At 65.7% G+C, this 24,535-nt stretch overlaps 3 protein-coding genes across 4 annotated transcripts; all 3 read left to right on the forward strand.

Moving 5' to 3' along the window:
- LOC130610800 (N-acetyltransferase family 8 member 3-like) lies at nucleotides 1-2,338 on the forward strand. The gene is made up of 2 exons (XM_057430906.1): nucleotides 1-63; nucleotides 1,623-2,338. The coding sequence occupies exon 2, from the start codon at nucleotides 1,629-1,631 to the stop codon at nucleotides 2,313-2,315; it is 687 nt and encodes a 228-aa protein (XP_057286889.1). The 5' UTR covers nucleotides 1-63; nucleotides 1,623-1,628; the 3' UTR covers nucleotides 2,316-2,338.
- IDH3B (isocitrate dehydrogenase (NAD(+)) 3 non-catalytic subunit beta) lies at nucleotides 1,612-24,535 on the forward strand. Of its 2 annotated transcripts, none has more exons than XM_057430905.1 (13): nucleotides 1,612-1,615; nucleotides 16,210-16,277; nucleotides 16,368-16,448; nucleotides 18,364-18,462; nucleotides 18,982-19,102; nucleotides 19,820-19,880; nucleotides 20,827-20,959; nucleotides 21,395-21,528; nucleotides 21,671-21,773; nucleotides 21,994-22,140; nucleotides 22,217-22,311; nucleotides 22,417-22,477; nucleotides 24,416-24,535. In XM_057430905.1, the coding sequence occupies exons 2-13, from the start codon at nucleotides 16,242-16,244 to the stop codon at nucleotides 24,491-24,493; spliced, it is 1,149 nt and encodes a 382-aa protein (XP_057286888.1). In that variant the 5' UTR covers nucleotides 1,612-1,615; nucleotides 16,210-16,241; the 3' UTR covers nucleotides 24,494-24,535. The 2 variants fall into 2 exon arrangements, with proteins under 2 accessions (XP_057286888.1, XP_057286887.1); XM_057430904.1 differs by lacking the exon at nucleotides 24,416-24,535 and adding an exon at nucleotides 23,378-23,528.
- On the forward strand, nucleotides 4,648-15,051 carry VPS16 (VPS16 core subunit of CORVET and HOPS complexes). The gene is made up of 24 exons (XM_057430903.1): nucleotides 4,648-4,730; nucleotides 5,340-5,428; nucleotides 5,530-5,627; nucleotides 6,053-6,181; nucleotides 6,365-6,509; nucleotides 6,580-6,695; nucleotides 6,808-6,930; nucleotides 9,067-9,122; nucleotides 9,248-9,337; nucleotides 9,912-10,006; nucleotides 10,089-10,165; nucleotides 10,249-10,380; nucleotides 10,452-10,579; nucleotides 10,688-10,723; nucleotides 11,518-11,626; nucleotides 11,696-11,830; nucleotides 11,909-12,017; nucleotides 12,962-13,059; nucleotides 13,126-13,230; nucleotides 13,922-13,999; nucleotides 14,085-14,254; nucleotides 14,326-14,422; nucleotides 14,536-14,639; nucleotides 14,846-15,051. The coding sequence occupies exons 1-24, from the start codon at nucleotides 4,678-4,680 to the stop codon at nucleotides 14,988-14,990; spliced, it is 2,517 nt and encodes an 838-aa protein (XP_057286886.1). The 5' UTR covers nucleotides 4,648-4,677; the 3' UTR covers nucleotides 14,991-15,051.

The following is a 24,535-nucleotide window of genomic DNA, read 5'->3' on the forward strand; positions in this document are numbered from 1 at the left end:
GACCCCAGAAGCCACATCCCTCCGGCGCCTGCGCTCGCTGCATCTCCGGAGCCATCGTCACCGGTAAGAGCCGAGCCTCGAAGGGGGGGGGGAGCCCAGCGGGTCCCCCCCAAAGGGTGCAGAAGGAGGGGATGAATGGGGCTGGGGTAGGAGAATAAGGGGGGGGGTAAAGCCCCCCCCTCCTCCCGTTGTTGTGATGGGCTTAAATGGGGACCCCCAGCTTAAACAAAGGGGTGCAAAGCTGCCGGCTCTGCTTCGGGAAGTGGGAGGGATGGGGGCTACCATGGGGGGGTTGAAGGCGGGGGCAGTGCTATGGTTGCCATTAACCCCCCCATAATGGGGTCAGTGCAGACGTACGGGGCTGATTATGGCATCTCTGGACCCCGTTTCCTGGGGGGGGGGGGGGGGGGGGGAGCCCCTTTTCCCCCCTCCGAACAGGGGAACAAGCCCATAGCGTGCCCTGGGCACCCCCGGGGTGGGGGGGTTCCGTTCCTGTTTCCCCTCCATTTCCCTTTGCTCTGTCCCTGCCGCGGCAGTTCGGGGTGAAGGATGGGCACACACAAAGGTCCTGTGCGCGGTCGTGGGGTCCTGGGGGTGATCGGGGGCATTGAGGGGGGGGAACACCCCCAAATCCTCCTGCTCTTCCCTTTCCTCCCCCCCTCCGCCCCGGTCCCTGCTCCCTCTTCCTCGCGATCCCATCCCCAGCTCATCCCTGCAGCCTGGGGCGGGTGGGATGGACCCGGAGGCTCCACCAGGGGGAGAGGGGACCCCCTGTGTCCAAGCCCTTTAACCCCTCCGTCCCCGGGACCCGCAGTGGGACCGGGCCCCCAGGCACGGCTGCTGCAGCCCCGGGGAGGGGAAAACCGGGATGAGAAGGGAGACGGTTGGGGGGGTTGGTGGGACCCAAAGGGGGGGGGGGAGGAGTGGGGCAGGGACCGCGCCGTGGGGGCGGGATGGAAGCCTGGGATGGAGCTCTTAGGGAGTTGGGGGTGCTGGGTGAGGAGCAGCTCCCCATGACCCGGTCCAGATCCCCCCCTCCCGTGCTGGGTGCACCCCCAGAGCGTGAGCAGCAGCGCAGGGAGGGGATCCTGCCCCTCTGTTGTGGGATGGGGAGACCTGAGAGCGGCTCCAGTGCCTGAAGGGGCTGCAGGGGACCTGGAGAGGGGCTTGGGACAAGGGCCTGTAGGGACAGGCCAAGGGGAATGGCTTTAACCTACCAGAGGGGAGACTGAGATGAGCTCTTAGGCAGAAGCTCTTCCCTGGGAGGGTGCTGAGGCGCTGGCACAGGGTGCCCAGAGAAGCTGTGGCTGCCCCATCCCTGGCAGTGTTCAAGGCCAGGTTGGACACAGGGGCTTGGAGCAAGCTGCTCCAGTGGAAGGGGTCCCTGCCTGTGGCAGGGGTTGGAGCTGGAGGAGCTTTAAGCTCCCTTCAACCCAAACCAGGCTTCCGGGGCTCTATAAGGGGGTGATGCTGCCAGCGAGGTGATGCTGAGCACCTGCAGGAGCTATGGGGGACGCTCAGCTCCTGCCCATTCCCTGGCTGCGCTGTCCCGGTGCTGGGGTCTCTGTGTCATGTGTGACCCCCCACCCTCCCCACCTCTGACCGCCGGTGCCGTGCCGCAGGTTCCCATGGCGTCCTACCGCATCCGGCAGTACCAGGACAAGGACTTTGACGCCGTGCGGACGCTGTTTGCCCGCGGGATGCTGGAGCACAGCCCGGCCGGGTACCGCCACGTCCTGCGCTCGGCCCGGGTGCAGCTCCAGCTCCTCGTCCTCTTCGTGCTGGTGCGAGCGGCCGGCGGCTTCTGGCTGCTGGGGCTGGGGGCCGTGGCGCTGGCGCTCGTGGCCATCTGGCTCCTGGTGCGCTCCTACTCCACCACCTACGTGCGGCAGGCGCTCGGCACCGACCTGGCCGACGTGCGCGGCTCCTACCTGCGCTCCCCGCACGCCTGCTTCTGGGTGGCCGAGGCCGGCGGCGCCGTGGTGGGCATGGTGGCGGTGGAGCCGCCGCAGGACCCGGCCGAGCGGGCCGTGGCGCTGGAGCTGAAGCGGCTGTCGGTCAGCAGAGAGCACCGGGGCTGCGGCATCGCCAAGGCGCTGTGCCGGGAGGTGCTGCGCTTCGCCCGCGCCCGCGGCTTCGGCGCCGTCGTCCTCTCCACCTCCATGGTGCAGGTGCCGGCGCAGCGGCTCTACGAGAGCCAGGGCTTCCGCAGGGTGGGCACCACCAGCCCCTCGCTGCTCGCCTCCCTCCTCTGCTTCCAGGTCTTCCGCTACCGCTGCGACCTGCCCGGCCCCGCCGCGGCCCCGCCGCGCTAGGGAACGGCACCGGAACCGCGGCACCGCAGCCCCGAGGGAGGTGATGCCACGGCACCTCGGGTGCTGGGCCTGGCGTGCGAGGCACAGCTGTAGTATCCCTGGCACCGCTGCAGCATCCCTGTCACAGCTGCAGCATCCCTGTCACAGCTGCAGCATCCCTGGCACCGCTGCAGCATCCCTGGCACAGCTGCAGTATCCTTGGCACCGCTGCAGCATCCCTGGCACAGCTGCAGCATCCCTGGCACCGCTGCAGCATCCCTGTCACCGCTGCAGCATCCCTGTCACAGCTGCAGCATCCCTGGCACCGCTGAAGCATCCCTGGCACAGCTGCAGTATCCTTGGCACCGCTGCAGCATCCCTGGCACCGCTGCAGCATCCCTGGCACAGCTGCAGTATCCTTGGCACCGCTGCAGCATCCCTGGCACTGCTGCAACATCCCTGGCACCGCTGCAGCATCCCTGGCACAGCTGCAGCATCCCTGTCACCGCTGCAGCATCCCTGGCACAGCTGCAGCATCCCTGGCACAGCTGCAGTATCCCTGGCACAGCTGCAGCATCCCTGGCACCGCTGCAGCATCCCTGGCACCGCTGCAGCATCCTTGGCACCGCTGCAGCATCCCTGGCACAGCTGCAGCATCCCTGGCACAGCTGCAGTGTCCTTGGCACCGCTGCAGCATCCCTGGCACCGCTGCAGTATCCTTGGCACCGCTGCAGTATCCCTGGCACCGCTGCAGCATCCCTGGCACAGCTGCAGCATCCCTGGCACTGCTGCAGCATCCCTGGCACAGCTGCAACATCCCTGGCACCGCTGCAGCATCCCTGGCACCGCTGCAGTATCCTTGGCACCGCTGCAGCATCCCTGGCACAGCTGCAGCATCCCTCATAACCACAGCATCCCCAGCATGCAGGGCACCACTGCAACATCCCCAGCACCACTGCAGCATCCCCAGCATGCAAAGCTCCACTGCAAAATCCCTGGCACCCTAAGCACAACTGCAGCATCCCCAGCACGCAAGGCTCCATCACAGCATCCCCTAACACACTGGGTACCATTGCAGCACACCCAGCATGCTAGGCTCCATTGCAGCATCCCATACACGCTAGGCACAACTGCAGCATTCCCCACCACTGCAGCACCCCTGGCACCGCCACAGCATCCCCAGCACACACAGCACCATTGCAGCACCCCCGGCACCACCACAGCATCCCCAGCACACACAGCACCATTGCAGCACCCCCGGCACCACCACAGCATCCCCAGCACACACAGCACCATTGCAGCACCCCTGGCACCACCACAGCATCCCCAGCACCCCCAGCACCATTGCAGCACCCCCGGCACCACCACAGCATCCCCAGCACCCCCAGCACCATTGCAGCACCCCCGGCACCACCACAGCATCCCCAGCACACACAGCACCATTGCAGCACCCCTGGCACCACCACAGCATCCCCAGCACCCCCAGCACCATTGCAGCACCCCCAGCACCACCACAGCATCCCCAGCACACACAGCACCATTGCACCACCATGGAGCGAGGCTCAGCCATGGCACCTACCGGGGTCGGGGCTGGGATGGGGCTGCCCCTGGCTGGGCTGTTGGGGCCGTTCCTTATTTGCCAGTGGTGAGAAATAAAGAGAGATGGACCCCATGGGACAGCTGTGTGGGGCGTGGGTGTGTACATGTGTGTGTGTGTACATGTGTGTGTGTGTGTGTACACGTGTGTGTACCTCTGTGTGTACGTGTGTGTGTACATGTGTGTGTGTGTACATGTGTGTGTGTGTGTGTGTGTACACGTGTGTGTACCTCTGTGTGTACGTGTGTGTGTACATGTGTGTGTGTGTACATGTGTGTGTGTGTATGTGTACCTGTATGTGTGTATGTGTACACGTGTGTATCCGTAGGTGCACACGTGTGTATGTTTACACGTGTGTTTGTTTACACGTGTGTGCGTGCTCACGCATGCGCAGGCCCGCCCATGCCCGCCCGCACTGCGCGCAGGCGCCGTCCCCTCGCTTCCTTGTGTGCGTGCGCGCGGCTGCCAGCACCCCCGAGAGCCCCCCCAGGGCCGTGCTGGGGACCGGGGACCCTTGGGGTGCCGGGGGGGGGGGGCAGGGGGGTGCCAGGGAACACCCCGAGGCCCACAGGCAGGCTGGCGGCCGTGCCCTCACTAAAGATGGCGGCGGCGAGGCCCGCAGTGCCCTCAGTAAAGATGGCGGAGGCGCCAGTTCCCCCGCTCCCTGTGCCCTCACTCAAGATGGCGGCGCCCGTGTCGGCGTCACGGCGGGGCGGGCGGAAGTGCCGCTGGGGGCCTCGCCGCCGCTAGCTTCCGTTCCGTCCCGTCCCGTCCCGTCCCGGCGCCATGGACTGCTACACGGCCAACTGGAACCCGCTGGGCGAGGACACCTTCTACCGGTGAGCGGCGGCGGCCCGGGCCTGGTCCCGGTACCGGCAGGGCAGCCCCTCTCTGTCCCTGGGGCCGGGCAGGGGATGCTGGGGGGGTCCCAAGGGCCTTGGTGATGCTGGGGCTGCCCCGGAGCTGGCATGGGAGAGCTGGGGGGGGGGGGGTGACTCAGGGGGGGCTGGAGCCGGCCTGGGAGGTCCCGGGGCTGCCCGGGGGGGGGCTTAGGGCTGATCCCAGCCTTGGAGGTGCCGGGGGGGGGGGATCCCAGGGCCGGGGGGGGTGGGCTCCATCCCTACTCCCCATCCCTCTGTGTGCCTCCATCCATGCATCTATCCATCCATCCCTCCCTCCCTCCATGGCATCCATCCCTCCATCCATCCATGCATGCATCGGTCCATCCATCCATCCATCCCTCCCTCCCTCCCTCCCTCCCTCCCTCCCTCCATGGCATCCATCCCTCCATGGCATCCATCCCTCCATCCATCCATGCATGCATCTCTCCATCCGTCCCTCCATCCCTCCCTCCCTCCCTCCTTCCTCCATCCTTCCATCCCTCCCTCCATCCATCCCTCCATCCCTCCATGCATCCGTTCCTCCATCCCTGCCTCTGACTCCCGCAGGAAGTTCGAGCTCTACACCATGGAGTGGAACCTGAAGGAGGACCTGCGGGACTGCATGGTGGCGGCTGCCCCGTATGGAGGGCCCATAGGTGGGTCCTGCCCCCAAGGACCCCACACTGGGACCCGGGGCTGGCTCTGCCCTGGGGTCAGGACAGGCTCATGGGGCCTCTCCTGTCCCCGTCCCCCCCAGCTCTGCTCAAGAACCACGCTCGGAAGGAGAAGGCCCCCGGCGCCCGCCCGCTGCTGGAGATCTTCTCGGCCTCGGGGCTGCTCCTGGCCAGCATCCCGGTGAGCTGGGAGCATGGGGCAGCCCCTGCCCAGGGGGGCTCAGTGCAGGCACCGGAGGGCCCGGGGCTGCGTTAGGGCTGGGTGCCACAGGGGTCACCCCTCCCTGTGCCCATGGGGAAGCTGCCGATGCTCCCCGAGCAGTGGCTCCATGCGGCTCCTGCGCCCCTGGAAGCTGCGGAGAAGCCCTCGGACGTGGTGCAAGGAGGGAGCTGGGGGGAGAAGGAGGCTCCCGGGGGGGGAATATGAACCCTGGCATTGGAGCATCCTCCCTGTGCCATTGGCCAGGGCTGGGCTGGACACGGCAATGATGGCACGGAGGGACGGGGGGATGCGGAGCCGAGGGGCATCGGACCCGTGGGCACCCAGGCCTGGCTCTCGGCTTCACACGTGTGTGTCTGTGCTGGGCTCCCCCGTGGCCCCCGCAGTGGAAGAGCGGGCGGCTGGTGCAGCTGGGCTGGACGGCCGGCGAGGACCTGCTGTGCATCCAGGAGGACGGCACCGTGCTCATCTACAACCTCTTCTGCGAGTTCAAGCGCCACTTCAGCATGGGCAACGTGAGCGGGGGGCACAGGAGGGAGCACACGGGGGGGAGCCTGGGGCCGTCCCTGCACGAGGGATGAGCTGCGTCCAGCCCTTGTCACTGTTAAGACGCAGCCCCGCAGCGCTGCGCCTGCTCCTCCGGGCTGTTCCGTGCCCAGCACCGCGGTGCTGAGCCCCGTGTGTCCGCCCCGGCGCAGGAGGTGCTGCAGAACCACGTGCTGGAGGCCAAGGTGTTCCACAGCGAGTTCGGCACCGGCGTGGCCATCCTGACCGGCAGCCACCGCTTCTCCCTGGCCACCAACATCGAGGACCTGAAGCTGCGCCGGATGCCCGAGGTGCCCGGTGCGTCCCTGCCCTGCTGCCCAGCCCCGGCCGGGCCCGGCGGCCGCGGCCCTGACGCTGGTGCCTGCAGGGCTGCAGAAGCCTCCATCCTGCTGGGCGGTGCTGGCCCAGGACAGGGTCACCATCGTGCTGCTGGCGCTGGGGCAGGACCTCTACCTCCTGGACAACACCTCCTGCTCCGTGGTGGTGAGCATGGGCTCCGTGGCTCGAGCAGGGTGGGAAGGGAGCCCCAGCGATCGGTGCGCAGCACCCCGCACCCCAGAGCGTGCCCCCGGGTTAACCCCCCCTCGCCTTGCAGACCCCCCCTGGGATGAGCCCCTCGGCCGGTGCCTACCTGCAGATGGCCGTGTCCTTCAACCACCGGTGCCTGGCGCTCCTCACCGACACCGGCTACATCTGGATGGGGCTGGCGTCGCTCAAGGTGAGCACACATCTGGGGGGGGCTGACCCTGTTTGAGGTGGGCACATCTGGATGGGGCTGGTATCACTGAGATGAGCACACATCTGGATGGGGCTGGTATCACTGAGGTGGGCACACATCTGGATGGGGCTGGTATCACTGAGCACACATCTGGATGGGGCTGGTATCACTGAGATGAGCGCACATCTGGATGGGGCTGGTATCACTGAGGTGGGCACACATCTGGATGGGGCTGGTATCACTGAGCACACATCTGGATGGGGCTGGTATCACTGAGGTGAGTGCACATCTGGATGGGGCTGGTATCACTGAGGTGGGCACACATCTGGATGGGGCTGGTATCACTGAGATGAGCGCACATCTGGATGGGGCTGGTATCACTGAGGTGGGCACACATCTGGATGGGGCTGGTATCACTGAGATGAGCACACATCTGGATGGGGCTGGTATCACTGAGGTGAGCGCACATCTGGATGGGGCTGGTATCACTGAGGTGAGCGCACATCTGGATGGGGCTGGTATCACTGAGGTGAGCACACATCTGGGTGGGGCTGACCCTGTTTGAGGTGGGCACATCTGGCTGGGGCTGGTATCACTGAGGTGAGCGCACATCTGGCTGGGGCTGGTATCACTGAGGTGAGCGCACATCTGGATGGGGCTGGTATCACTGAGGTGAGCACACATCTGGATGGGGCTGGTATTGAGGTGAGCACACATCTGGATGGGGCTGGTATCACTGAGGTGGGCACACATCTGGATGGGGCTGGTATCACTGAGGTGGGCACACATCTGGATGGGGCTGGTATCATTGAGGTGAGCACACATCTGGATGGGGCTGGTATCACTGAGGTGGGCACACATCTGGATGGGGCTGGTATCACTGAGGTGAGCACACATCTGGATGGGGCTGGTATCACTGAGGTGAGCACACATCTGGATGGGGCTGGTATCACTGAGGTGAGCGCACATCTGGATGGGGCTGGTATCACTGAGCACACATCTGGATGGGGCTGGTATCACTGAGCACACATCTGGATGGGGCTGGTATCACTGAGGTGAGCGCACATCTGGATGGGGCTGGTATCACTGAGGTGGGCACACATCTGGATGGGGCTGGTATCACTGAGGTGAGCGCACATCTGGATGGGGCTGGTATCACTGAGGTGGGCACACATCTGGATGGGGCTGGTATCACTGAGGTGGGCACACATCTGGATGGGGCTGGTATCACTGAGGTGAGCGCACATCTGGATGGGGCTGGTATCACTGAGGTGGGCACACATCTGGATGGGGCTGGTATCACTGAGGTGAGCACACATCTGGGTGGGGCTGGCCTCGCTGGAGGTTGGCACACATCTGGATGGGGCTGGCCCCGTTTGAGATGGGCACACATCTGGATGGGGCTGGCTTCACTGGAGGCGGGCACACATCTGGATGGGGCTGGCTTCACTGGAGGTGGGCACACATCTGGATGGGGCTGGCCTATATGGAGGTGGGCACACATCTGGATGGGGCTGGCCCCGTTCGAGGTGGGCACACATCTGGATGGGGCTGGCCTCGCTGGAGGTGGGCACACATCTGGATGGGGCTGGCCCTGTTCGAGGTGGGCACACATCTGGATGGGGCTGGCACTGTTCGAGGTGGGCACACATCTGGATGGGGCTGGCCCCGTTCGAGGTGGGCACACATCTGGATGGGGCTGGCCTCGCGGGAGGTGGGCATGTCCTTCCCCTGTCACCCAAGTTGGACATCACCTCACAAGCCGAGCGATGGGTTAGAGAGCAGCAGGACTTCGGTGTGCCCCGGGGGCTGGGGGATGTGACCCACCCCAGAAGAGGCCGTTCAGAGCTGCAGTGCCCTCCCTTCAGACATAACCATCATCATTCCAATGCCCCCCAGTTCCCGTTCCTCGGGGGTCACTTGGGCAGCTCAGGCTGTGGCCCAGGCGCTGGGCACTGGGGCAGGGCTCCCTGGGGTGGTTTGGGCAGGAATCCCCTCACTCATTCCATCCTGGATGGGAATCCCTCAGTGCAGGACACCGGGCTGTGTGCTTGGTGTTCAATATCCCCCTTCCCCACCTCCTCTGCCTCTGTGCCCCCCTTCTCCCCCTCTTGACTCCGTGTTCTCTGGTCCTAGGAGAAGCTCTGCGAGTTCCACTGCAGCATCCGCTCCCCTCCCAAGCAAATGGTTTGGTGAGCGCTGCCCCCGGGCCCAGCCCCCCTGGGGGTGCCCTGAGCCCCGTGCCCACCTCAGGGCACATGGGAGCCTCCGGTGCCCCCCCCCCAGGTCTGGGGGCTGAGCCCTGGGTCCCCATCAGGTGCATGCGGCCCCGGAGCCGGCAGCGCGCGGTGGTGGTGGCCTGGGACCGGCAGCTCTTGGTGGCTGGGAGCTCCAGCGAGTGCATCCAGTATCCTTTGGGAGGGCGGCGGGGCCCAAGGCCAGCACAAAGCGGGGGTCACTGCGGCTCCTCTCTGGGGAAGCAGCACCTCTGTGGGGGCCTCTGCTGTCCCGTCAAGGTCGGTGCCCCCCAGGGTGTTCCCATGCCTGCAGCAAAGCCCCCTCCTGTGTCCAAATCCCCCTGGCTCTGAGGTACCTGAGAGCAGCTCCAGGGCCTGAAGGGGCTGCAGGAAAGCTGGAGAGGGGCTTGGGACAAGGGATGTAGGGCCAGGCCAAGGGGAATGGCTTTAACCTGCCCGAGGGGAGACTGAGATGAGCTCTTAGGCAGAAGCTCTTCCCTGGGAGGGTGCTGAGGCGCTGGCACAGGGTGCCCAGAGAAGCTGTGGCTGCCCCATCCCTGGCAGTGCTCAAGGCCAGGTTGGACACAGGGCTTGGAGCAAGCTGCTCCAGTGGAAGGGGTTGGGGTTGGGGCTGGAGGAGCTTTGAGGTCCCTTCCAACCCAAACCATTCCGTGGTTCTGTGACTGATGTGGGGCAGAGGGACGCAGCCCCTGGCTTCCCGTGAGCCCTTAGCAGGGAGCTCAGGTTTGTCCTGGATGAGGACTCCTTCCTGGTGCCCGAGCTGGATGGGGTCCGGATCTTGTCCCGCAGCTCCCACGAGTTCCTGCAGGAGATCCCAGGTGGGTTGAGCCCGCGGCTCCCCCCAGCCCCATCGCCGTGGGGTTCCGTGCCTCCGGGGTGGTTTCAGCCCTGTCTCCGCAGAGGCCAGCCAGGAGATCTTCAGGATCGCCTCCATGGCGCCGGGGGCTCTGCTGCTGGAGGCGCAGAAGGAGTACGAGGTACGTGCAGCGCTGCGGTGCCCCTGCCCCACAGGGATGGGGATGGGGTCCCTGCGGGCTCCCGGAGCTCCCGTTCCCTGCAGAAGGAGAGCCAGAAGGCGGACGAGTACCTGCGGGAGATCAAGGACCAGCAGCTGCTGCCGGAGGCCGTGAGCCAATGCATCGAGGCCGCGGGCCACGAGCACGAGCCCGACACCCAGAAGTCGCTGCTGCGGGTGCGTGGGGCGCTGCGGGTGAAGGCGCCTGCCCCCCATGCGGCCCCGGCCCCACGTCCCTGCTCCCACAGGCAGCCTCCTTCGGGAAGTGCTTCCTCGACAAGTTCCCCCCGGAGAGCTTCGTGCGGATGTGCCAGGACCTGCGGGTGCTCAACGCCATCCGGGACTACCAGATCGGCATCCCCCTCACCTTCACCCAGTATCCTCCGTGGCAGGAGGGCGGCATCACCCTGGGGTGGGGGGGGGGGGTGCTGCCTGCGCTTGGTGGAGTTTTGAGGTCAAAGACAGCCCTTGACGGTGCCCACAGATACAAGAGGCTCACCATTGAGGTGCTGCTGGACAGGTGAGGGTCCCTGGAGCTGGGGATGGCAGCCCCGAGCTGAGGCGCTGTCTTTCTGCGCCACGGTTCCCATCCCCATGGCTCCCATCCCATGCCTGGGGCTCCTCAACTCCATGGTCCCCATCCCCATGGTCCCCATGCCTGTGGTTCTCCATCTCCATGGACTCCATCCCTGTGGTCCCCATCTCTGTGGTCCGCATCCCCATGGTCTCTATCTCTGTGGTTCCCCATCCCTGTGGCTCCCCATCCCCGTGGTTCCCCATCTCCATGGTCCCCATCCTTATGATCCCCATCCCTGTGGTTCTCCATCTCCATGGTCTCCATCCCTGTGGCTCCCATCTCTGTGGTCCGCATCCCTGTGGTCTTTATCTCTGTGGTTCCCCATCCCCGTGGTCCCCATTCCTGTGGTTCTCCATCCCCATGGTCCCCATCCCTGTGGTTCTCCATCCCGATGGTCCCCATCCCTGTGGTTCTCCATCCCCATGGTCCCCATCCCCATGGTCCCCATCCCTGTGGTTCTCCATCCCCATGGTCCCCATCCCTGTGGTTCTCCATCCCCATGGTCCCCATCCCCGTGGTTCTCCATCCCCATGGTCTCCATCCCCATGGTCCCCATTCCCATGGTCCCCATCCCTGTGGTTCTCCATCCCCATGGTCCCATGGTCTCCATCCCTGTGGCTCCCATTTCCCTGGTCCCCACCTCCCTGGCTTTGGTCTCTGCTCACTCCAGCCCCCCCCGAGGCCACCCAACACCCCAGACCCCCATGGGCCGTGCCCTGACCCCCCTTGCCCCCCAGGCTGGTGCTGCGGCGGCTCTACCCGCTGGCCATCCGGATGTGCGAGTACCTGCGCCTCTCCGAGATCCAGGGCGTGAGCCGCATCCTGGCGCACTGGGCCTGCTACAAGGTACGGGGGGGGGGTTCGGGGGGGTCTCTCGGTGCCGGGGGGTGCCGGGGCCCATCCTGCTCCCCGCAGGTGCAGCAGAAGGACAAGTCGGACGAGGAGGTGGCGCAGGCCATCAACCACAAGCTGGGGGACACCCCCGGCATCTCCTACTCCGAGATCGCCGCCCGCGCCTACGACTGCGGCCGCACGGAGCTGGCCATCAAGGTGTGGGGACGGGGGGGGCACTGGGGGGGCCCCGTGGCCGTGGCCGGGCACTGACCCCCCCCTTCCTGTGCCTGGCAGCTGCTGGAGTATGAGCCCCGCTCCGGGGAGCAGGTCCCACTGCTGCTCAAGATGAAGAGGAGCAAACTGGCGCTGAGCAAGGCCATCGAGAGCGGGGACACGGACCTGGGTGGGGGCACTGGGGGGATTTGGTGGCTGTGAGGGTGGATTTGGGGGCTGGGAGCTGGTGATGGGTTTAGGGTCTATGGGGGGATAGAGATGGGGTTTGGGGGCCAGGGTTGGATGTGAGGGCTGGGGGGTTGGGAGCTGGTGATGGGTTTGGGGGCTCAGGGGGGATGTAGGGGATGGAGAGGGGTTCGGGGGCCAGGGTTGGATTTGGGGGCTGGGGGGGGGTGGGAGCTGGTGATGGGTTTGGGGTCTGTGGGGGGATAGAGATGGGGTTTGGGGGCCAGGGTTGGATGTGAGGGCTGGGGGGTCGGGAGCTGGTGATGGGTTTGGGGTCTGTGGGGGGATAGAGATGGGCTTTGGGGGCCAGGGTTGGATGTGGGGGCTGGGGGGGGGGGGGGGGGGGCTGGGAGCCAGTGATGGGTTTGGGGGCTGGAGGGGAATGGAGGTGGGGTTTGGGGGCCAGGGTTGGCTGGGGGGTTTGGGAGCTGGTGATGGGTTTGGGGTCTGTGGGGGAATGTAGGGGATGGAGAGGGGTTCGGGGGCCAGGGTTGGATTTGGGGCCTGGGGCGTGCTGGGAGCTGGTGATGGGTTTAGGGTCTGTGGGAGGATAGAGATGGGGTTTGGGGACCAGGGTTGGATGTGGTGGCTGGGGGGGGTGGGATCTGGTGATGGGTTTGGGGGCTCAGAGGGGGATGTAGGGGATGGAGAGGGGTTTGGGGGCCAAGGGGTTTTGGGGGTCTGTGGGGGGGATTTGATAGGTGGCAGTTTGGGGGCTGGGGGGCGATTTGGGGGCTATGATGGATTTGGGGGGCCATGGGGGGGGTGGTTGGGGGACCCCCTTTGTGGCTTTGCTCCCTGTGGGCTGGGGTGGCCGGAGGGGCTGGGGCTGCCCCCCCCCAGCATGGGGGGCACAGACCCATGTGTGTCCCCCCTCCTTGCCCCCAGTCTACACCGTGGTGCTGCACCTCAAGAACGAGCTGAACCGCGGCACCTTCTTCATGACGCTGCAGAACCAGCCCGTGGCGCTGAGCCTGTACCGCCAGGTGAGCGGCTCCCACCCTGTGGGCCCCCCCATCTGCTGCCCCCCCTGACCCCCCCATTGCCCCCAGTTCTGCAAGCACCAGGAGCGGGACACGCTCAAGGACCTCTACAACCAGGACGACAGCCACCAGGAGCTGGGCAACTTCCACGTCCACGCCAGCTACGGAGAGAAGGTCCCAGCGGGGGGGCAGGAGGAGAGGGGAGGAAGGGGTTCATGCCTTGTGGGTGCTGGGTGCTCTCAACGGGGGGTGCTGGGTGTGCAAGGAGCTCCCCAGCGTGTGCCCTGTGCCCTGTGCCCGTTGTCCCGCTGGGGCTCTGCTGGCAGAGCTCAGGAGCCCACCCCTGCTTAGGCAGGACCCAGCTCTGGGGGGCTCCATGGGTCCTGCAGTGGGTGCTGCAGTGGGTGCCACAGTGGGTGCCGCAGTGGGTCCTGCAGTGGGTGCTGCAGTGGGTCCTGCAGTGGGTGCTGCAGTGGATGCTGCAGTGGGTGCCACAGTGGGTGCCGCAGTGGGTGCCACAGTGGGTGCCGCAGTGGGTCCTGCAGTGGGTGCTGCAGTGGGTGCTGCAGTGGATGCTGCAGTGGGTGCCACAGTAGGTGCCGCAGTGGGTGCCGCAGTGGGTCCTGCAGTGGGTGCTGCAGCGGGTGCTGCAGTGGGTGCCGCAGTGGGTCCTGCAGCGGGTCCTGCAGCGGACGCTGCAGTGGGTCCTGGACTGGGTCCTGCAGTGGGTGCCGCAGCGGGTGCCACAGTGGGTCCTGCAGTGGGTCCTGCGGCGGGCACTGCAGTGGGTCCTGCAGTGGGTCCTGCACTGGTTCCTGCACTGGGTGCTGCAGTGGGTGAAGGGGCCGCTGTGCTCCGTCCCCAGCGCATCGAGGGGCGCGTGGGGGCCCTGCAGAGCGCCCTGGATGAGTTCTACAAAGCCAAGAACGAGTTTGCAGCCAAGGTGAGGGGTGCTGGGGGGGGGTGGCCACGGGCCCCTGCCCCATGGGCAGTGTTGGGGGTCCCTCCGAGCCCTGCTCCGTGCCCAGGCCACCGAGGAGCAGGTGAAGCTGCTGCGGCTCCAGCGGCACCTGCAGGAGGACCTGGACAAGCCCTACGTGGACCTCTCGCTGCACGACACCGTCTCCAACCTCATCCTGGACGGGCAGCACAAGCGCGCCGAGCAGCTCTACCGCGAGTTCAAGATCCCCGACAAGAGGTGGGGGTCCCGGGGGGCAGCCCCAGGGCTGGAGGCGAGCGGTGGGGCTGGGTTTCACCCCTGTCCCCCAGGTACTGGTGGCTGAAGATCAGCGCCTTGGCCACCCGCGGCGACTGGGAGGAGATGGAGAAGTTCTCCAAGAGCAAGAAGTCGCCCATCGGGTACCTGGTGAGGGCTCCTCCTGCTGCCGTGCCCCATGGCGGCTGTGCTGTGGGGCCGGGGGGGGGGGGGGGGGGCTGTGCCATCTCCATCCCCCCCAAACCCGGTCCTCTCCTCCCCAGCCCTTCGTGGAGATCGCGGTCAAGCACCACAACCGCTACGAGGCCAAGAAGTACGCGCCCCGCGTGCCCCCCGAGCAGCGCGTCAGGGCCTTCGTCCTTGTGGGGTGCGTGGGGGGGGGGGGACGGGGTGCTTGGGGGGCGTGGGGCAGGGCTGGAACCCACTGGAGCAGTGGGGATGGGGATGCTGAGGGGAAGCACGGGGTGGATGAGACCCCTGCGGAGCGCATGGGGGGTGTGGGGCTGGTGCCTCCAGGCTATGGGGCTGCCCCCCCACTCTCCCCACAGCCCCCATCTCCCCGTGTCCCCGCAGGGACCTGGAGCAGGCGGCCGACGCTGCCATCGAGCACAAGAACGAGAGCGAGATGAACTTCGTCCTGTCCAAGTGCTCGGCCAGCACCGACGCTGCCGTGGCCGAGAAACTGAACCGGGCCCGGGCCCAGCTCCTCAAGAAGTGACCCCCACTTGGGGGGCAGGGGGGGGTCCAGCCCCTCTCCTGCCCCTGGGGCCACTCCAGGCTGCTCCCATCCTTCCCCTGGCGGCGGGGAGCCCCGGGATGAGGGGTCCGTGTCCTGCAGCAGCACCGGGGTCACCCTGGCAGCCTCCCGGCCATGGTCACTGTGGGACCATGGGGGGGTCCCCCCCTTCTCGCTCTGTGACCCCCTCCCTTCTTGTACAATAAAGAGGAGAGCTCGCGGGCCTGGCTCCTGCTGAGGACTGAGGGGTACCCCATGGGCACCCCCAGTGAGGCGCTGCAGAGTTGGGGGGGGTTAGGACACCCCTATTGATGTGGCACAGGGTTGGGGAGGTCTGTAGGGCATTTATGGGGGGCACTGGGGTCTGGGGAGGGCAGCCAGGGTCCTGGAGCAGGCCCTGGGCTGTCTGGAAGTTGGGATGGTCCCAATGAAGGTGGGATGTCCCCAATGGAGGTGGGATGTCCCCAGTGAAGCTGGGATGTCCCCAATGGAGGTGGGATGTCCCCAGTGGAGATGGGATGTCCCCCATGAAGCTGGGATGTCCCCAGTGAAGGTAGGATGGTCCCAATGAAGCTGGGATGTCCCCAATGAAGCTGGGATGTCCCCAATGGAGGTGGGATGTCCCCAATGATGGTGGGATGTCCCCCATGAAGCTGGGATGTCCCCAATGACGGTGGGATGTCCCCAGTGAAGCTGGGATGTCCCCAGTGGAGGTGGGATGTCCCCATGAAGCTGGGATGTCCCCAATGAAGCTGGGATGTCCCCATGAAGCTGGGATGTCCCCAGTGAAGCTGGGATGTCCCCATGAAGCTGGGATGTCCCCAATGAAGCTGGGATGTCCCCCATGAAGCTGGGATGTCCCCAATGAAGCTGGGATGTCCCCAATGAAGCTGGGATGCCCCCAGTGGAGGTGGGATGTCCCCCATGGAGGTGGGATGTTCCCCATGAAGCCGGGATGTCCCCATGAAGCTGGGATGTCCCCAATGACGGTGGGATGTCCCCAGTGAAGCTGGGATGTCCCCATGAAGCTGGGATGTTCCCCATGAAGCTGGGATGTCCCCATGAAGCTGGGATGTCCCCAAGGGACCCTGCAGGGATGACGGGGCGGTCTCTAGGACCCCGCGGCGCCTCTTTCTGGGTTCGCTCCGCCCGCCCGTCCGCCAGGGGGCGCCTCCCTCCCGCCCCGCTCTGGTCCTGCCGCGCCGGTGCCGCGGTGCATTGTGGGACGCAGCAATGGCGGCGCTGGGAGCGGGGCGGGCGGCGGCAGCGGTGAGGGCCGGGGCCGGGGGGTGGCCGGGGGGGGCTTGGGGGGCCCGGAGGTGTCGGTGCCTCCCCCCCCCCCCCCCCGCTTCCCCCCAGGGGCTCCTGCGGGCCCAGAGCCTCGGGGCGTGGAGGGGGCTCCGCGTGCCCCCCGCGCTGCAGCAGATCCCGCAGGCCAAGGTGAGAGCGGGGCACGGGGGGGGCCGGGCGCGGCTGCGGGGAAAGGCCTCGTCCGGGGGCTGGAGCTGCCTCCTGCGGGCCGGAACCGGGAATGACCCGGGGGAAAACGGGAATGACCCGGGGGGGACAGGGAATGACCCGGGGGGGAACGGGAATGACCCGGGGGGAACCGGGAATGACCCTGGGAGGACCGGGAATGACCCTGGGAGGACCGGGAATGACCCTGGGGGGAACGGGGAATGACCCTGGGGGAACCGGGAATGACCCTGGGGGAACCGGGAATGACCCGGGGGAAAACGGGAATGACCCTGGGGGGAACCGGGAATGACCCGGGGGGAACCGGGAATGACCCGGGGGAAAACGGGAATGACCCGGGGGGAACCGGGAATGACCCGGGGGGAACCGGGAATGACCCTGGGAGGACCGGGAATGACCCTGGGAGGACCGGGAATGACCCTGGGGGGAACGGGGAATGACCCTGGGGGAACCGGGAATGACCCTGGGGGAACCGGGAATGACCCTGGGGGGAACCGGGAATGACCCTGGGGGGAACGGGGAATGACCCTGGGAGGACCGGGAATGACCCTGGGGGGAACGGGGAATGACCCGGGGGGAACCGGGAATGACCCTGGGGGGAACGGGGAATGACCCGGGGGGGAAGAGGGAATGAAGAGGGGGTAAAGAGGGAATAGCACAGGGAATAATGCAGGGAATAAACAGGGAAAAACGCAGGGAATAAAGCAGGGAATAAAGGGAATAACGTCGGGAGTAAAGCAGGGAATAACATCGGGAATAAATGGAATAATGCAGGGAATAAACAGGGAATAATGCAGGGAATAATATAGGGAATAGTGCAGGGAGTAAACAGGGAGTAACGCAGGGAATAACCAAGGAATAGCGCAGGGAATAACGTAGGGAATAAGCGGAATAATGCCGGGAATAACGCAGGGAATTTCTGGGTACTTTTAGGGACAAGGTAAGGCAAGGGCGAGCGGTGCAGCGCGTGCACTGGGCGGACACTGGGGGCAGGAACACGGCTGGGGGGGGCGCGTTGTTCGCTATGGGACCGAAGCAGCAGGGTGCTGGGTCCTGCCTGTCACAGCCGCTGAGAGGCTCCTGGCAGGGAGCGGTTCCGGTGACATCGGAGAGGCCGCGGGGAAGGGCTCAGCCCGGGGCTGTTCTTTTGCCCTTGAGGCCGGGCCTGGGCCAGGGTTCCCCCTGCAGATGCTCCCCTGCCCCTGCCGCTGTCAGTGCTGCTGGCAGCCCGGCTTCTGCTCCCGAGCTCCCCTCGGAGGCCCCAGAAGTGACCAGGGCAGGCTCTGCTCCTGCTCTGCCCCCCACGGTCACCCTTTGCTTGCTCTCGCTGTCACTGGGGTGCTGCTGGTTCGCAGGTTAAGCTGTAGGGGGGCAGCCTTGTCTCCTTAACCCCAGAGGCCAGGTCTGGGGATCCCGTGCCCGGCTGTTTGCTGGGAATTACAGGCTAAGGGAGGCTAAAAGAGGCCGTGTCGAACAGGAGGCAGCTGCAGCCCCGGTTTGGAGGTAGAAAGGGGCTCCGAGCCTGGTGATGGGCTCAGGACCGAGACAAAGCACGGTCAGCAGGGGCTGTGGGGTGATGGGAACAGGAGGCTCACACAGGGGGGCTCAGGAGGTCACAGTGAGAGGGGCAGGCAATGGGGGGCACAGAGGGAAGGGGCTGAGCTGGGAACGCTGCAGGGAAAGGTCTCCATGGTGGGGGTGTTGGGAGGGGGCTGCACGGTGGAGGTCACTGCTGGCGCTGCAGTGGGGCTGTGTCAGCAGGAGCTGTGCCGTGGGGCAGCTGCTCCTCATGCTCTGTGTGCCCCCCCCATCGCTGCCCACGGGCCAGGCCCTGCCCTGGGGCAGCAGTGGGTCCGAGCCTGGTTTCCTCTCCGTGCAGTCAGAACATGCCAAGGCCGAGGGCACGTTCCAGGTGACCATGCTGCCGGGTGATGGCGTGGGCCCCGAGCTCATGCACGCGGTCAAGGAGGTGTTCAAGGTAAAGCCCTGCCCTCGGCTCATCTCCCCTCGGGCAGCTTAAAGCCATTCCCCTTGGCCTGTCCCTACATCCCTTGTCCCAAGCCCCTCTCCAGCTTTCCTGCAGCCCCTTCAGGCACTGGAGCTGCTCTCAGGTCTCCCCTTCAGGAGCCTTCTCTTCTCCAGGCTGCCCCAGCCCAGCTCTCTCAGCCTGGCTCCAGAGCAGAGCTGCTCCAGCCCTCGCAGCATTCCCATGGCCTCCTCTGGCCTGGCTCCAGCCTGTGCCAGCTCCAGTGGGGGCCCCCAGGGCTCCAGTTCCAGTGAGGAGCAGGAGTGTGGGTTGGAGGTGACAAAGCAGCAGTGCTCAGTGTCCCTGCGCTCCCGGTTCTGCACCTCCTGCCCCACGTCCCTCTCCTCCCAGGGCAGCTCAGGGCTCCCCATCCCCTCCCCTCTCGCCCCAGCAGCGGGGTCCCTGCGGGAGGTGGCTGCAGGTCCCTGCCGTGTCCTGGGCACTGGCTCCTGTCCCCGTGTCTGCTCCCAGGCCGCCAGCGTCCCGGTGGTGTTCGATGAGCACCACCTGAGTGAGGTGCAGAACATGGCCTCGGAGGAGAAGCTGGACGAGGTCATCGACTCCATGAAGGAGAGCAAAGTGGCGCTCATAGGTGAGGACAGGCGGGGGGGCTGCCTGTGCCCTGCCTGCACCCAGCACCCTGCCTGCACCCAGCACCCTGCCTGCACCCAGCACCCTGCCTGCACCCTGCCTGCACCCGGCACCCTGCCTGCACCCAGCACCCTGCCTGCACCCTGCCTGCACCCAGCACCCTGCCTGCACCCAGCACCCTGCTTGCACCCTGCCTGCACCCGGCACCCTGCCTGCACCCAGCACCCGGCACCCTGCCTGCACCCGGCACCCTGCCTGCATCCAGCACCCTGCCTGTACCCGGCACCCTGCCAGCACCCGGCACCCTGCCTACACCCAGCACCCTGCCTGCATCCAGCACCCTGCCTGTACCCGGCACCCTGCCAGCACCCGGCACCCTGCCTGCACCCAGCACCCTGCCAGCACCCAGCACAATGCCTGTACCCAGCACCCTGCCTGTACCCGGCACCCTGCCAGCACCCGGCACCCTGCCTGCACCCAGCACCCGGCACCCTGCCTGTACCCAGCACCCTGCCAGCACCCAGCACCCTGCCAGCACCCAGCACCCTGCCAGCACCCAGCACCCTGCCAGCACCCAGCACCTTGCCTGCTCCCTGCCTGGCAAACACCGCTGGGTGCTCCCGGAGGGTGGGAATTGCTGTGGTGAGGCCGCAGGGAGGGAAGCGTGCTGGCTCTGGTGTGCTCCGTGCTCCGGGCTCTCACTCCTGTCGTCCCGCAGGGAAGATCCACACCCCCATGGAGTACAAGGGGGAGCTGGCGTCCTACGACATGAGGCTCAGGTGAGCTCTGGGGCCGCAGAGCCATCCTGCTGGGTCCTGGGCTGGGCCACTGGGGAGTCCGTGTGTTACTGGGAAGGGAAGATCCCAAGGGATTGTCTGGGCAGGAGCTGCCTCAGCTCAGCATGGTCCTGCAGGGTAGAAGGATGATGGAGGGAGGGAGGGATGGATGGATGGATGGATGGATGGATGATGGATGGATGGATGATGGATGGATGGATGGATGGATGGATGGATGGATGGATGGGTGGATGGATGGATGATGGGTGGATGGGTGGATGGATGATGGATGGATGGATGGATGATGGATGGATGGATGGATGGGTGGATGGATGATGGATGGATGGATGGATGGATGGATGGATGGATGGATGGATGGATGATGGATGGATGGATGATGGATGGATGGATGATGGATGGAGGGATGGATGATGGATGGATGGATGGATGATGGATGGATGGATGATGGATGGATGGATGATGGATGGATGGATGGATGGTTGGATGGATGGATGGATGGATGGATAGATGGATGGAAGATGCATGGATGGATGATGGATGGATGGATGGATGGATGGATGGATGGATGGATGGATGGATGGATGGATGGATGGATGGATGGATGGATGGATGGATGATGGATGGATGGATGGATGGATGGATGATGGATGGATGGATGATGGATGGATGATGGATGGATGGATGGATGGATGGATGGATGGATGGATGGATGGATAGATGGATGGATGGATAGATGGATCAATCCAGCCTCCTACTGCCTAAATTAACCAGGAGAGGGGCTTTGGGCAAGGGCTGTAGGGATGGGATGAGGAGTTTGGGCTTGCAACTGTCCGAGGGAGGGGTTGAATGGGATATGAGGAAGTTCTTCCCCCTGAGGGTGCTGGGACGCTGGAAGGGGTTACCCAGGGGAGCTGTGCCCCCCCCTCAGGCGCAAGCTGGACCTCTTTGCCAACGTCGTGCACGTGAAGAGCCTGCCCGGGTACCAGACGCGCCACAACAACCTGGACCTGGTCATCATCCGGGAGCAGACGGAGGGCGAGTACAGCGCCCTGGAGCACGAGGTACAGGAGCCCCAGTGGGGGGGGCACTGCCCTGCGGGGGGGCACAGGGCCCTGCCTGTGACGGGGGTGGCACCAGAGCAGCTGTGGCTGCCCCATCCCTGGCAGTGCTCAAGGCCAGGTTGGACACAGGGGCTTGGAGCAAGCTGCTCTAGTGGAAGGGGTCCCTGCCCGTGGCAGGGGCTGGGGCTGGAGGAGCTTTAAGGTCCCTTCAGCCCAACCCGTTCCATGGCTCTGGGTGACTTCCCTCTCTGCTGGGACCCCCACCAGAGCTGTGGGGCAGGGCAGGGCGGCAGCGCTGCACCGGGGCAATGAGGGGTTAGGGGAGCACTTGGGGGTGTGGATACCGTGACCCAGCGGGGCTGAGTGCAGGGAGGGGGGGGCACAGGAGGGGGGCCCGCGGAGGAGGCTCCGTGCTCCCCATGCCCTCCCCTGCAGAGCGTGCGGGGCGTCATCGAGTGCCTGAAGATCATCACCCGCGCCAAGTCCCAGCGCATCGCCAAGTTCGCCTTCGACTACGCCACCAAGAAAGGGCGCTCCAAGGTGACGGCCGTGCACAAGGCCAACATCATGTGAGTGCTCCCGTGGCTCCCACGGCCTTACCCCTGACTGATCCCGGCAGCCGCCGTTCCAGCGTGGAAAACCGATCCCCGGGGCTGCTGCCCCACTGCGGTGGGATGCGGGTGCTGCAGCCCCTCCGCTGTCCCCCGGCAGGAAGCTGGGCGATGGCCTCTTCCTGCAGTGCTGCAAGGAGGTGGCCGAGCTCTACCCCAAGATCAAGTTCGACACCATCATCATCGACAACTGCTGCATGCAGGTGAGGGGCAGGGGCCGCTCTGTGTCCGCTGCACTCGCACACCCGGCTCCGGAGCTGCTGCACTCGGGCTCCCTGTGCTGCAGTTGTCACTTGGCCGTGGCCTGGGAGGGGGTTTGGGTTCTGCTGCTCCGGCGCCGCAGGGATGGGAGCAGGATCCTGGGCCCGGGCCCGTGCCCATCGCGCCCCGAGGGCTCCCCCCATGGCGCCGTTACCCCCGCAGCTGGTGCAGAACCCGTACCAGTTCGACGTCCTGGTCATGCCCAACCTCTACGGCAACATCGTGGACAACCTGGCTGCGGGGCTGGTGGGCGGCGCCGGCGTCGTGCCCGGCGAGAGCTACAGCGCCGAGTACGCCGTGTTCGAGATGGTGAGGCCGCGGCACTGGGGGCGCGAGGATGGGGGGGGGGTCAGGAGGGGTCCCTCACCGTGGCCTCCATCCGCAGGGCGCCCGGCACCCGTTCGCCCAGGCCGTGGGCAGGAACATCGCCAACCCCACGGCGATGCTGCTGTCGGCCACCAACATGCTGCGGCACCTCAAGTGCGTACGGGGGCGGCGGGGGGAGCAGTGGGGCAGCAGCGGGGCAGCAGTGGGGAAGCAGCGAGGCAGCAGCGGGGCTCACCCCGGTTCTCCCCCTCTCCCCAGCCTGGAATTCCACTCCAACCTCATCTCGGACGCGGTGAAGAAGGTGATCAAAGGCGGCAAAGTGAGTGCTGGGCTCGGTGGGCGAGCGGCCATGGAGCGAGGCTGGAATCGCTCCAGCTCAGCCATCCGTGTGCCTGTGTCCTTGTCCATGTCACCGTGTCCTTGTGTGCATATCCGTGTGCCCGTGTCCGTGTCCATGTCACCGTGTCCTTGTGTGCATATCCGTGTGCCCGTGTCCTTGTCACCGTGTCCTTGTGTCCATATCCGTGTGCCCGTGTCCTTGTCACCGTGTCCATGTCACCGTGTCCATGTGTGCATATCCGTGTGCCCGTGTCCTTGTCACCGTGTCCATGTCACCGTGTCCATGTGTGCATATCCGTGTGCCCGTGTCCTTGTCACCGTGTCCATGTCACCGTGTCCATGTGTGCATATCCGTGTGCCCGTGTCCTTGTCCATGTCACCGTGTCCATGTCACCGTGTCCATGTGTGCATATCCGTGTGCCCGTGTCCTTGTCCATGTCACCATGTCCTTGTGTCCATATCTGTGTCCATGCCACTGTGTCCTTGTGTCCATATCCGTGTGCCTGTGTCCATGTCCATGTCACTGTGTCCATATCCACATCCCCGTGTCCATGTCCTTGTGCCCGTGTCCATATCCCTGTGTCTGTATCCACGTCCCTGTGTCCGTGTCCTTGTGTCCATACCCGCCTCCCCCTGTCCATGTCCCTGTGGCTTGGCTCTGGCGCAGGCAGGGCCAGGTGCTCAGAGGCAGCTGCTCCTCCCCTCTCCCCCGCCATTCCCCCCATTCACCGTCCCATTCCCCCATTCACCGTCCCACTGCCCCCCATTCACCGTCCCATTCCCCCATTCACTGTCCCATTCCCCCATTCACCATCCCACTGCCCCCATTCACCGTCCCATTCCCCCATTCCCCGTCTCTCCCCTTCCTGTTGGATTCCAGGTTCGGACGCGGGACCTGGGCGGTTACTCCACAACTTCCGACTTCGTCAAGTCTGTGATTGACAGCCTGCACCCCCACTATGGTGCATAGGAGCGCCCCACTGCCCCCCATTGCCCCCCCCCCGGGACCCACAGCAGCACCCCACAGCGCACAGCACATCCCTGTCCATGTCCTGTGCCCCGCAGCACATCCCGCACAGCTCCTGTGCCCCCCCCAGCAGGAGGGGGGCGGTGGTGGCAGCTTCCTTGTACTGTGGGGCTGCTGGGGTGAGGGGCAGCACCCCAGGGACCCCCCCCACACTCAAAGGGACCCCCCAAGGTCGCAGGGACCACCCAAGGACCGCGGTTGCTGTGGGCGCCTCCCCCAGCAGCAGCTTCAGCACGAACTGGGACCAGGGGGCACAGAGCGAGGTCCCCCCCTTCCAGCACATTCCCATGGGAGCCGGGGGGAAGGGGCTGCCCTGTCCCCCCCCAGCCCGCTCTGGGGTTAGCCTGGAAGCAGCCCCATGAGCTGCAGAGATTCCACTGTGGAGCCAAGGGGCAGGAGCCGGAGCTTGCCCCACATGGGGCAACGGGACCATGGTGGCTCAGCCCTGCACGTGTGTGTACATGTATGTACATGTGTATACATGTGTGTAACATGTTTGTGTGTGCAAGAGCATCCGGGCCGTGCGCTTGCTGCTGCGCTGTGCGCTCCTGTCTGCAAATAAAGGGTCCAAAGCTTCCCCCAGCTCTGCCTGTGGCTGCTGCTCCCCGAGGCCGGGCATGGTTGGGGGGCAGAAGTGGGGCTGGCAGCAGGCACAGGGGGTTCAGCACAGCTGCCAGCCCCTCACCGGGCCCTTGAGCCTGCTGGGGCTGTGAGAGCAGCGAAGAGCCCCCCCATCCACAACAGCCCCCTCTGGAGCAGGGGCTGGGGCACCCCATGGGGCTGAGGCCCCAGCACTCAGCCCCAGCTGGAGCCCCCGAAGCAGCTGCCATGGGGCCGGGTGCCCCTTCAGCTCTCTGCCCGCAGCCCCCTAACGCTGCCCTCTCCTTGCAGGTGCGCACAGCGGACATGGGGGGCTACGCCACGTCCCACGATTTCACCCAAGCCGTGATCGGGGCCCTGGAAGCGTAGGGGCTGCCCCCCCTCCTCATCCTCATCCTCTCCCCCCCCGTG

This window comes from Pezoporus wallicus, unplaced genomic scaffold, assembly GCF_028554395.1.
Source record: "Pezoporus wallicus isolate ANWC-B61680 ecotype Strahan unplaced genomic scaffold, APGP_CSIRO_Pwel_v1 contig_12332, whole genome shotgun sequence".
NCBI classification, from domain to species: domain Eukaryota; kingdom Metazoa; phylum Chordata; class Aves; order Psittaciformes; family Psittacidae; genus Pezoporus; species Pezoporus wallicus.

Bases quoted from the DNA above. Each gene is read 5' to 3' on its own strand.
- VPS16 (XM_057430903.1), top strand. From the start codon at position 4,678: ATGGACTGCTACACGGCCAACTGGAACCCGCTGGGCGAGGACACCTTC. The intron at 6,182-6,364 runs GTGAGCGGGGGG...GCCCCGGCGCAG, and splicing joins GCCACTTCAGCATGGGCAAC to GAGGTGCTGCAGAACCACGT. The intron at 10,580-10,687 runs GTATCCTCCGTG...CGGTGCCCACAG, and splicing joins ATCCCCCTCACCTTCACCCA to ATACAAGAGGCTCACCATTG.
- IDH3B (XM_057430904.1), top strand. From the start codon at position 16,242: ATGGCGGCGCTGGGAGCGGGGCGGGCGGCGGCAGCG. The intron at 16,278-16,367 runs GTGAGGGCCGGG...GCTTCCCCCCAG, and splicing joins CGGGGCGGGCGGCGGCAGCG to GGGCTCCTGCGGGCCCAGAG. The intron at 19,881-20,826 runs GTGAGCTCTGGG...CCCCCCCCTCAG, and splicing joins TCCTACGACATGAGGCTCAG to GCGCAAGCTGGACCTCTTTG.
- LOC130610800 (XM_057430906.1), top strand. From the start codon at position 1,629: ATGGCGTCCTACCGCATCCGGCAGTACCAGGACAAGGACTTTGACGCC.